The following is an 11,099-nucleotide window of genomic DNA, read 5'->3' as shown; positions in this document are numbered from 1 at the left end:
TACCAGGTGGAGGGGGAGAGGAGAGGGAGAGAGATGCTGGCCCATGGGTGGAGGTGGGAGTGGGACTGAGAGGTTCAGGGTGCAGGAGAAAGGGAAGAGAGGGGAAGAAGCTACATATGGAGATGGACAAGGACAAGAGGGATGATGTTAGACATGGGAAGGGATGAGGACACAGTTGCTGAACATGTAGAGGGGGGCAGGGACAGAAACAAGGACATAGAGAGAGGCTGGACAGGAAAGATAGGAATGCAGAAGGAATGATGGTGGTCATGGAAAGAGAAAAAATGATAAGCAGAAGATGGATGGCACTCTGGGATTGGAGAACAGAGTAGATGGATGGTCCTGTGGGGTGGGGTAACAGGAACAAAGCAGATGGATAGGCCTGGAGGGAGGGAAGGGAAACAGAGCAGAAAATGGATGGGTGGGGGTGAGAAGGTGAACAGAGCAGAAGACGGATGGGCCTAGGGGGTGGGGAGAACAGAGCAGAAGATGGATGGGACTAGGGAATGAGGGGAACAGCAGAAAAGAGAAAAGGACTACGGGTAGGGGAGAAGAAGAACAGCGAAGATGATTAGGACATGATGATGTCTCTCTCCTTCTCTGCTCATATCCAGCAGATTGCCAAGACCTGTCGTTTCTTTCTTTACAACATCCGTAAAATCCGCCCCTTTCTTTCCGAGCACTCTACCAAAACCCTCATCCACACCCTTGTCACCTCTCGTTTAGACTACTGCAATCTGCTTCTTGCTGGCCTCCCACTTAGTCACCTCTCCCCTCACCTCGGTTCAAAACTCTGCTGCCCGTCTCGTCTTCCGCCAGGGTCGCTTTACTCATACTACCCCTCTCCTCAAGACCCTTCACTGTTCAAACTTCTTCTACTAACCTATAAATGTACTCACTCTGCTGCTCCCCAGTATCTCTCCACACTCGTCCTTCCCTACACCCCTTCCCGTGCACTCCGCTCCATGGATAAATCCTTCTTATCTGTTCCCTTCTCCACTACTGCCAACTCCAGACTTCGCGCCTTCTGTCTCGCTGCACCCTACGCATGGAATAAACTTCCTGAGCCCCTACATCTTGCCCCATCCTTGGCCACCTTTAAATCTAGACTGAAAGCCCACCTCTTTAACATTGCTTTTGACTCGTAACCACTTGTAACCACTCGCCTCCACCTACCCTCCTCTCTTCCTTCCCATTCACATTAATTGATTTGATTTGATTTGCTTACTTTATTTATTTTTTGTCTATTAGATTGTAAGCTCTTTGAGCAGGGACTGTCTTTCTTCTATGTTTGTGCAGCGCTGCGTACGCCTTGTAGCACTATAGAAATGCTAAATAGTAGTAGTAGTAGTAGCAGATTCAGTGGGAAAGTGTTGGGGGGTGGGGGGCAGTGCACGGAATTACAGATGAGAGAGATGTGGGAATTTTGAGGGGATAGTGAGGACTTTCCAACTGGTAGATATGAGTGAGAATGTGTTGATGGGTTGGGAGAATGAGTGAGGGTGTAAAATGGGGGGTAAGAGAAGGGGATGAAGTGGAGAGAAAGATTGAGACATGGTGTGAGTGACCTGGAAGACAGGTGAGAGGATGAAAGGCATTGAAAAGGGATGGGGGTACTGGGGAGTGGTATGAGAGGAAGGAGATGGGTCTCTGAAGGGACTGAGTAAGGGTGCAAATGGGGTTAAAAAGATAGTGAAAGAGAGGCAATAGTAGATGGGATAGAAGCAGAGCTTTTTTGAGTGGGTACTTGGGGGTACTGAGTACTGGCACCTTTTCCATTGTCTGCTAAAATTGACCCATGGTCCCCAAGTTTTAATGAAAAATTTCAGGCTCTACACACCAATTCTGCCTTCTCGTAGATTCTGTGCCAGGTTGCAGGGGGCCTGGCTATTGTGGGGTGGGTCTTTCAGTTATCATTCCACCCCTGAAGGGTGGCCTGGCATTTGAGTACTGGCACCTTTTTCGCTAGAAAACACACACTGGCTAGAAGGTAAGAGATAGCAAAATGGCCTGGAGGCAAGGTAAGAAGGAGAGGCAGGAATGGAGCTGAGGGTGGTAAGGAGATGAGAGGCAGTGAGTGGAAGGTAAGTGAGGGCTAAGAAGTTGACTATAGTGAATGGAAATGCAGGACTAGGGAGTGGGTGAAAGATGGGGTGGGGTGATAGGAGACTGGGGAATGAGAGACAGAGGCAGCAATAGGAATGCTGGAGAGGGGATAGAGGGAGATGGGAAAAGCTGGTAGGTAGATGAGAGGTGAAAAGGGGACTAGGATTAGAGGGTGAGAGAAATGAAGAGTGATATACACTGCCTTGGGTGAATTCTTCATAAAGGTGGTTAATATATCCCAATAAATAAATGAGCATAAAATCAAATGGGCAGATATAAACACAGAGAAAAATGGGAAAAAAAACATAAAAAAGAAAGATTAGTGGAAAACAAATGTAGAGAAGGAAAGGAAGAAAGACAAGAGGAGCCAGAAGGAATGGAAAGGGAAACCTAGTAAACACTGAGAAAAAGAAAGTGGAAAAAAGAATGGGACTAGCCCAAAAAGGAAGAAAAAAAGTGCCCAGACAACAAAGGTAGAAAAGAAAAATATTTAATACTAAGCTTGAGGTGCGTCTGGTTTGAGAAATGTACATCTTTTCTATTTTTTTTTATTTTGCAGAGTACAGAAGAAAATGTATTTCTGTTTCTCTTTTACCAGTATTGCACTGCTTATAAGTCTGGTTTTCTTGGGCAGAGGGAGGGGGTTCTCTATTTCAGTTTTGTTTTTATGTTTTTTTTTTTGTGGTCCCCTATTTTGTATCAGGTGAGAGTCTGCCATGTTCTGCGTGTGCAACTGGCGTGAAGGATTTTGCTACCATGTACTGTCTGAGTAGGAATCTGTAACAATACAGCTTGTTCCAATTTCCCAGTAATATTGGTGGGTTTAGTGTAATATTTATAACACTGTCTTTGCATAGGTGTTAGAGCTGTTATGATCTGGTAAGTTTGCTATATAGGTTCTGAATAGCTTTTTTACAGGGTTTTTGTGTTATTTTGCAATGCATCTAGTCCTATTTGAAAGCAGGTCCTTGACTATGTAAGCATTTTTATTTTGGGTGCCATTACACAACTTCCCCATCTGATTTAAGCAAAGTGTCTGGCAGTGGAAGGAGCCCAGTGGCGTAGCAAGGGCGGGGCAGTGGGGGTGGTCCTCCCTGGGTGTCAACAGGTGGGGGGGGGGGGTGTATCCATCCACCCCCCCCGGCGCAGCGCCACCCCATTGACACAGTCCCTACCTGCCTACGAGCTCTGTCCATCTGCAGACGAAGATGGCACTGCTGTAAAGAAGAAATCGCTTCGTCGGCCCTTCCCTCACTCACTGTGTCCTGCCCTTGAGGAAATAGGAAGTTACATCAGAGGGCGGGACACAGTGAGTAAGGGAAGGGCCGACGAAGCGATTTCTTCTTTACAGCAGCACTGCAGATGGATGGAGCTCGTACGCAGGTGGGGACCGTGTCGGGGGGGGGGTCCACGCCAGTGGGGGGGTGCCATCTTTGTCTGCAGATGGACGGAGCTCTTAGGCAGGTGGGGACTGTGTCAGGGGGGAGGCGCTGTGCGGGGGGGTGGGGGGGTGCCGTGTTGGTCTGCACCCGGGGGTGGGGGGGTGGGGGTGCAGCAGCGATCCGCCCTGGGTGGCAGCTGCCCCCGCTACGCCACTGAAGGAGCCTGTGCTGTCCCTGAGGTCATAATCACAGCTTGAATATTTTTTGTATGGTGAATTGTAAGGGGGATACAGAACTGGAGGTGCAAGGTTTATATTTGAGATGTAGAGAATCCAAACCATGGCACACAGAAGAGTTTGAATGATGGTATGGATTATAATGGCAGTTTTACCTGGTATCTGAAATTAGCTGGAGGGGTAAGGTTTCTTTATGAATAGAATACCATGGTGTCTTATATTGCTAATTTTAAAAAATGTGGGATGGAGGAGGATGTGATGTGGTGGTGGCCATTGGAGCCGACTCTGTGGGTGCTGTGGGTGCTTGAGCACCCCCAATATAGAGAATATTCATTGAATGTGTCCAGGGAGGGGTTATTTCCACTGGGCTTAGCACCCCCAATAATTTTGAAACGTTAGCTCCCTTGGTGGTGGCAGTGGCGTAGCTATGTGGGGCCATGAGAGCCTGGGCCCCCCAAATTTCCTGTGGGTCCCTGGTTTTGCTGGCGGGAGTCCCCAACCCCCGCCAGCTGAAGTGTTGTCCAACGCCAGTCTCTGGCTCTGCCGCATTGCCTGCCCTGCTCTGTCTTCCCCTTATTTGCGGCACGCTCAATTCCACTAAAAGTAGCATGCAGGATGTGAGGGGAAGACAGAGCAGGGCAGGCAATGTGGCGGCACCAGAGACCAACTGGCAGGGGTTGGCGACCCCCACCAGCCAAGGTATTTGCTGCGGCAGTGGGTAAGGAGTGGCAGGGGGGCTATGGGGGAGCGACAGGCCAAAATGTGCCCCCCACCTAGGGCTCTGGCCCCCTCTCACCGTGAAGTCTTGCTACACCCCTGGGTGATGGTCATTTTGGCTTTCCCCTCCCCCCCGTTGCTACCCCAAATGTGGGCGCCCCCCTGAGGTGCTTACCCCGCTTACCGCATCGGCACGGCCCTGTGTCTAGAGACCCCACTGGGGCCAACACCAGGAATCCATTGACTGGGAGGACTGTGGATGTTTTGACAAATGAAGCCATCTTCGAAATGACGTTTAAAAGTCCAGCTCTCTATCTCACCTCTCTTGTCGCAACTGAAACTCTGAAACCCCAGAATCCTCCCCAGTTCAACTCTGACATCGACATGTTACTCAGAAGGAGGCATTTCAGGAAACTGTTGCGAAAGGAAAGAGGTGGAAAATTCTTTTTGCAGCCTGTTCCGGGGGGAAGAAGCAGCACAAGCATATTAAAAAAAAAAAAACAGGAAGCCAGACAGAGAACAGGATCAAATCAGATTTAAGTCTTACGGAATCAATTCTGCAGCAAACTGGCTATTGACAGGTAAGTGCAGTGATTTAATTACAAGTGTTTATAATAAATTAAAAAAAACTACTGCTGGAAAATGGAGTTGCAAATTAACAGCAACCTCGGCGCTGCCATCCTGCCTCTTTTCCAAGTGGCACTATGCAAAGTGGGCAATATTCTGAAAGTTTTTGTGTTAAATCTAAATGAAATCGATCAGGCAATGGAGTCCCTGATGAAAAACCTTGCCAAAAATATTTGACACCATCGTAGTTTTTAAATATTAGCATCAAACAAGAAAAATATTACATTATAACTCGGGAGGGAGGGAGAATTAGAAGAAGTAAGGAGTTAAATTGAGCCAGTCTTTGGCTGAGAGCTGTACAATATTTCTTGTTACTAAAAGCACTTGTGATGAAACCTTAAAAACCGGACTCCAATGTTCTGGGATTAAACCGATTTAACTATTTCTATTTCCTCTGAAATGCGAAAGAACGAGCCATCTTGAAAACTAAGGATGAAAAGCCAACCCTGGCCCTAATGTGCCTACGGGGAAACGAAACGAAAGAGAACGAAGCAGAGAAAATAATCAAGAGCAATATTAATCGCTGGCTTTCGGGCAGGATACGTTTGCACTGGTGGTGACGGATGGGGATAGAGCAATCCGAGATCTGAAACTCCACCCACTCTCCGAAAGTTTCCCGATGCGGGGAGGGTGTGTGCTTGTGTGTAAGTGGGGAGGGATGAGAAGGGCAGCATTGGCAGAGTCGGCGTCCCCAATAGGATGGCAGTGGGGTGGGGGTGGGGAGCCGCGCTCCCCAATAGGATGGCAGTGGGACATCGATATTCTCCCCACCTTCTTTTAACCCAAATGGAATGAGAGGCGTAAACAGTAAATATGTCTGTTTTTTTTTATTTCGTTCTTTCGTTTAACAGGGGCTCCATCATGCAGATCTCCCCGTCATTTGTGATTCTTCTGCTCATCGGGTACAGACTCCCTGGCTCCCTTACATGCACAGTAGATCGTTCCAGGAGCCGCTGCACTTGTTCATTTGCAGCTCTAAAAAACTTCCAGGACTTGATTGATTGTTTGGGAGCATTTGTTTTCGAGTTTAGAGATGGAAAGTTTGAAGACGTCAGTGATATTCATCTGTACTACAGCAATCTACAGTTGGTGGCACCCTATCTGCAGTTACCAATTGACAAGATCATCTTGGGGAACTCAGTTTTAGATGAGAATTTTTTGCGGATCTTTTTGGATTTAACACGGAATGTTAACATCAGAGAACTGGTGTTTGAAGATTGCACTTTCACTGGCAGGGCAGACTGGCAATTAATGGAAGGAAAAGTGCCCAAAATAGTTTCTCTACAGTTTATCAATGTGTCTTCAGCATCACTGACTGACAGAGGAAAGGACTTCTCACATATCAGCAGCTGGATGGCACGGATGAAAAACATTGTTCTCACTAGATCCCAAACAACCCATATCCCACACTCTATCAGTATGCATTTCAAAGACTTGCATGCTCTGGATTTGTCTGAAAATCAGCTGCAGGATCAGGGCATAAACGATTCTTTTTCTGATGATCTTTTCCAAAACCTGAAGTCATTAAAGCTTAGGCATAATAATCTGACTTCTTTTGATGTGGCCTGCAAAGCTCTCTCCAAGCTGCCTAATCTTCAGGACTCAGATCTGAGCCAAAACAACTTCTCCAAGCCTCCTTCATCCCCCTGTGAATGGCCACAGTCCATTTACCTGTTAAACCTCTCCAATACTTGCCTGGAACATGTGAATACACACCTGCTACCACCAAGCATTGAACTACTAGATCTGAGCGACAACAAACTTTCTGCTCTTGATGTGCCTTTGCCCCATTTGAAAGAAGTTTATTTGCCCAATAACAGGCTACATAGCCTCCCATCCTCAAATAACCTTCCAGAATTGAAAGTCCTCATTCTGGATGGAAACAGGATTACAGGTCTTCCAAAAGACCAGCTGCAAGCCTTCAAACATCTAAGCGTCTTGAAAGCTGATCGAAATCCATATACTTGTTCTTGCGCCGTTGTTAATGAGATGAAAGAATTATCAAAAAGTTCTTTTGTGGTCCAGCAGTGGCCAGAAGGTTATCTTTGTGATTCACCTTCTGTATATAAAGGCCATCAGGTTAAAGAGACTGACACTGTTTTTGAGTGCTATAAACCACTCTTTATAGTCATCATCTGTGCTGTTATCGTACTAGTGTGTATTGTGGCTGCAATTTGCTGGGTGAGGAATCGCTGTTTTACTCAACCTAGAGCTTAGCGTGCACGAGACAGAAGTGAAAATGAGTGGGTTATATCATGTACCAGTGGTAAAAAAAAATGGCAACAATATATTAGCAGCAAGTGTACCCCCAAATCTTTCAGATAAAAAACCTATGTGTGCACCGAAAATGCCCTTGTAAAGTTACTGACTTAGCCACTTATTCCATTCTGAAAGGTTAGCACAATTTGAGAAATTGCACTGGAGACATCAGGATTTGCACTTACATTCATGTGTCCTTGAAAGATATCTGGATAAGCCAAATAATTGATCTTTGTACACTGATTCTAACCTATCAGGTCAGAATGTCTTCTATACACTCTGGGGATGTGCAGGACTGGCTCTGCCACTAGGTGACCCTGACGGCCACCTAGGACACTAAAATTTGTGGAGCAGCAAAACAGTTAGTAGAACAGCATGAGTGGACGGGGATCTTCATGCGAACATGAGTTGGCTGAAGGGTTAGATTTGAAGTGGGGGCACCCCGTAGGTAAGGAAGAAGGAAGGTTTCTTCTTTTCTCCCTTATCCAGATCATCCCCTCTTCTGGGCATTCCTCCTCACCTTTGTCTCTTGTCCTGTAGCCAGTCTCTAAGCAGCAGCAGCAGCACCACCAGCAACTCTGATAGCAAAATACAATGTGGGACCAGCAAACATTCCTGTGCTATAAGGCCTCTATAGTGCCCATCCTTGTACTCTACCATGGGCTTCCTGTTACCATGGAAACCTAGGTGTGGGGGAGGAGGCTCACAGCCCTATGCTGAATTTTGCTGTTGGAGTTGCTACTGCTCAGGGCTGATGGCAGACATATGGGGGCCCAGGCAGCATTGTGGAAGGGAATAGGATCCCAACTTAGCCAGTAGGCTGGGCCTTCTTCAACTATGGGCAGGCTCGGGGCCTCTTATAGAATGAGGGCTCGGGCAGTGGCCCACTTTGCACCACCCTAATGACAACCCTGCTGCTGAATGGGGACTGATTGCTATGCAGGGCAGTGGTTCTACAGCATTAGTGCCAGATTGAGGCATAGTAGTCATGAGGATACTCCAGCAACCTGCAAAATTTGACGTCATAGACAGCTGCCTGTATTGCCTGTGCCTAAATCTGTGCCTGGGCTGCCATGTGGGGCAGAGGAAGCCTATGCTCCGGCTCCCTATCATCTTTGCTCTTCTTTAAGGCCTGCACCACGAGGTCTTGGGGCCAACACTGCTTGATGCTGATTTCATGCATGGCCAGATGGCCATCTGTTTTGAATGTGCTTATGATGCCAGACATACGGAAGAGTAGCAGTGAAGTGGGGATCAGTGGGGTGGGCACAAGGTGATTTCTGTAGGATGCCCAGTGCCCTTGCACTGGCCCTGGGGACCTGGACACTGGCTGTATGCACTGCAGAACAATAGATGAATTCATGCATGTAGGCTGTGAGTGCCTGATACATGTGGGAAAACACCACAGAATTAATAGGTGTGGTCACTTCCTTGTGAAGCTTGCCTAAAAAAAATAGCAGTAAGCACCAATCTGATTTGCTGAAGTGTTTGTGCCTTGTGTATCTTTAATCAGGCATGGGCAAGACTGACACCTGGGTAAGTGGTGACCTGTGATAGGCATTAATTGACAGGTTTCATTGTACTAAGAGATTATTATTATAATCACTTAATGTTAAGGTTTGGGTTTGAACAGTTTAATTAGCAAATTGACAAAAGTGACTCTTCCCTCCTTCCCATCCTTCATGTCCTTCTTCACACACTGCCTTCCCTCCAGAGATTGACACAACCTTTCCCCCCAATACACACATATTAATTCACCCCCCAGATTCTATACATAGGGGTTCTTTTACTAAGCTGTGCAGATGCCTACACACGCCCAACATGCGTGAATTTTGAGTTACTGCCTGGCTACCGCATAGCCCTTGCGGTAATTTCCTTTTTGATGGGTGGTAATCATCATTCTATGCACGTAGATGATTACCGCATGGTTACCGCGTGCAACCTTACCACTGGGTCAACGGCTGGCAGTAAGGTCTCAGACCCAACATGGATGCGTGGCAATTTTCATTTCGCCGCATGTCCATTTTTGGCAACAATTTTAAAAAGGCATTTTTTTTACAGGTGCGCTGAAAAATGATTCTGCGTGCGCCCAAAACATGCGTCTACACTACCGCAGGCCATTTTTAAGCTTGCCTTAGTAAAAGGGCCCAATAGTGACTAAAGTCATTTGCGCAAATCAGCGTGCATAGCTGATTTGCAGGTGCAACTTAATAGATTAATGAGACGATCAGCACCAATACTCAGTTGTTAACAGCCAATTATTGGCATTAATTGGCTGTAATTGGGAGTTACATGCACATCGAGTTCTATAATGATGTGCGCGTATCTCCTATAGCGTGTAATTTCAAGGGGGTGTGTTTAGGGGACGTTTGGGGTGTTTGCTATGAGTTATGCACATTTTTATAGAATACATCCGATCCGCACTTAATTTAGGCACTGGCATTTACATCTGGTTTCAGCAGGCGTAAATGCAGGTGCCTTAAGTTAGGCGTGGATTAGGTACTTAGGCGCTATTCTATAAAATGTGCTCAATGCATAATTTTATCCGTGCCAATTTTTCGGTGTGATGTACTGAATCCAGTCCTCAATGCTTTTCAAAATGAATGAAAAGCACTTATGTTGTGGTTCACTCCATCCCTCTGTCTGTTCATCTGGAAGCATCATAACTTCTGTTAAAGTGAACTGCTCAGATTCAGACTTCATATGAAAGTCAACCACAGTCCTGGAATTTACCCTTCTGAAAAATTCACAAAGAATTGCCAAAAACGTGTCATTGAAGCCTGCATTGTGTTTAAGACAAAAGTGAAAGGTGCTGTGGGATATATGAATGTACATGATTTTGATGATCTTGTTCAACTGGATAAGTATTCTTATTTATGAAGAACAAGTAATCAAGTGGAAAGATCAGGTTCTGTAGAGCATTAGTGAAGTTTCTAACTGCAGGTGCAGTGCAGGATGTGACAGGGAGCGTCACTGAAGAGTAAATTGATGTCTCATAGGCAGATGATCAAAAGCAAACACCGGCACTAGAGGCTGCAAGCGCCATACTAGTGCCGGCGTTTGCTACCGCCTCATGATGACAGCCCTCGAGTGCGTGAAACAACACGCTCAAGGGCTCTTTGCGCAAGTAGCATGCTAATGCATGCTAAACAGGGCTTTGTGCATTCATCACCAATGATCAGCGGTCAGCACGCCAAAATTTGGGTCGCTGGCCGCTGCAAACCCTACGTCAGCTCTGAGCTGGTGTTAGGGTTTGCAGATCATTGGGGAGGAATGGTGAGCCCTGTCCAGCATGCAGTTGCATGCTGGCAGGCCCCCGTTCCCCCCAAAGCAAACCTGCCAACATGGGGCTGGAGGTCCAGCGGACCTCCGGTCCCCACCCGACAACCCCACCCCCCCCCCCAGGTTCAGGAAGGGCTGGAGATCCGGTGGGTCTCCAGTCCCCCAAACCCCCAGAAAATATTCCCTGGTGGTCCAGTGGCCACTTAAACAGTGTCCGTTAAAAAAGAACCCCCTCCCGGCCCCCCCTACCTTAGTTGGAGGAGGGAGGTAGCCTGCCTCCCTCTTCTCCTTTGGGTTGACACCGCCACAAAATGGTGGTGCCCAGCCCCTCCCAGTGCATCCTGGGATGCGCTGGGCAGGGCTACAGACCATATAAGTGAATCCTTGCTTACTTTTCAAAAGCAGTTAAAAACCTTGCTATTTCAACAAGCTTTTTCATGATTGTATTATTTTTGTTTTTTTTTAACCTGTAATATGTTTCATTGTTGTG

At 46.9% G+C, this 11,099-nt stretch overlaps 1 protein-coding gene across 2 annotated transcripts in view; it reads left to right on the top strand.

Moving 5' to 3' along the window:
- Positions 1-4,954: 4,954 nt before the first annotated feature.
- Positions 4,955-11,099, top strand: part of LOC115476667 (toll-like receptor 2) — a 28,993-nt gene continuing 22,848 nt past the window's right edge. Inside the window, exons 1-2 of one of the 2 annotated variants that reach the window (XR_003943214.1) lie at positions 4,955-5,022; positions 5,920-8,563. Coding sequence is in view for 1 of the 2 variants with exons in the window: in XM_030213166.1 (XP_030069026.1) it covers positions 5,930-7,285 (1,356 nt within the window). In the remaining variant the exon portion in view is untranslated. Of the gene's footprint in view, positions 5,023-5,919; positions 9,146-11,099 lie in introns of those variants that run through there. The other variant, XM_030213166.1, reaches the window with a different exon arrangement.

This window comes from Microcaecilia unicolor, chromosome 8 (genome assembly GCF_901765095.1).
Source record: "Microcaecilia unicolor chromosome 8, aMicUni1.1, whole genome shotgun sequence".
NCBI classification, from domain to species: domain Eukaryota; kingdom Metazoa; phylum Chordata; class Amphibia; order Gymnophiona; family Siphonopidae; genus Microcaecilia; species Microcaecilia unicolor.
Note: the sequence above shows the minus strand (reverse complement) of the source record. Positions and strands in the feature narration are given on the sequence as shown.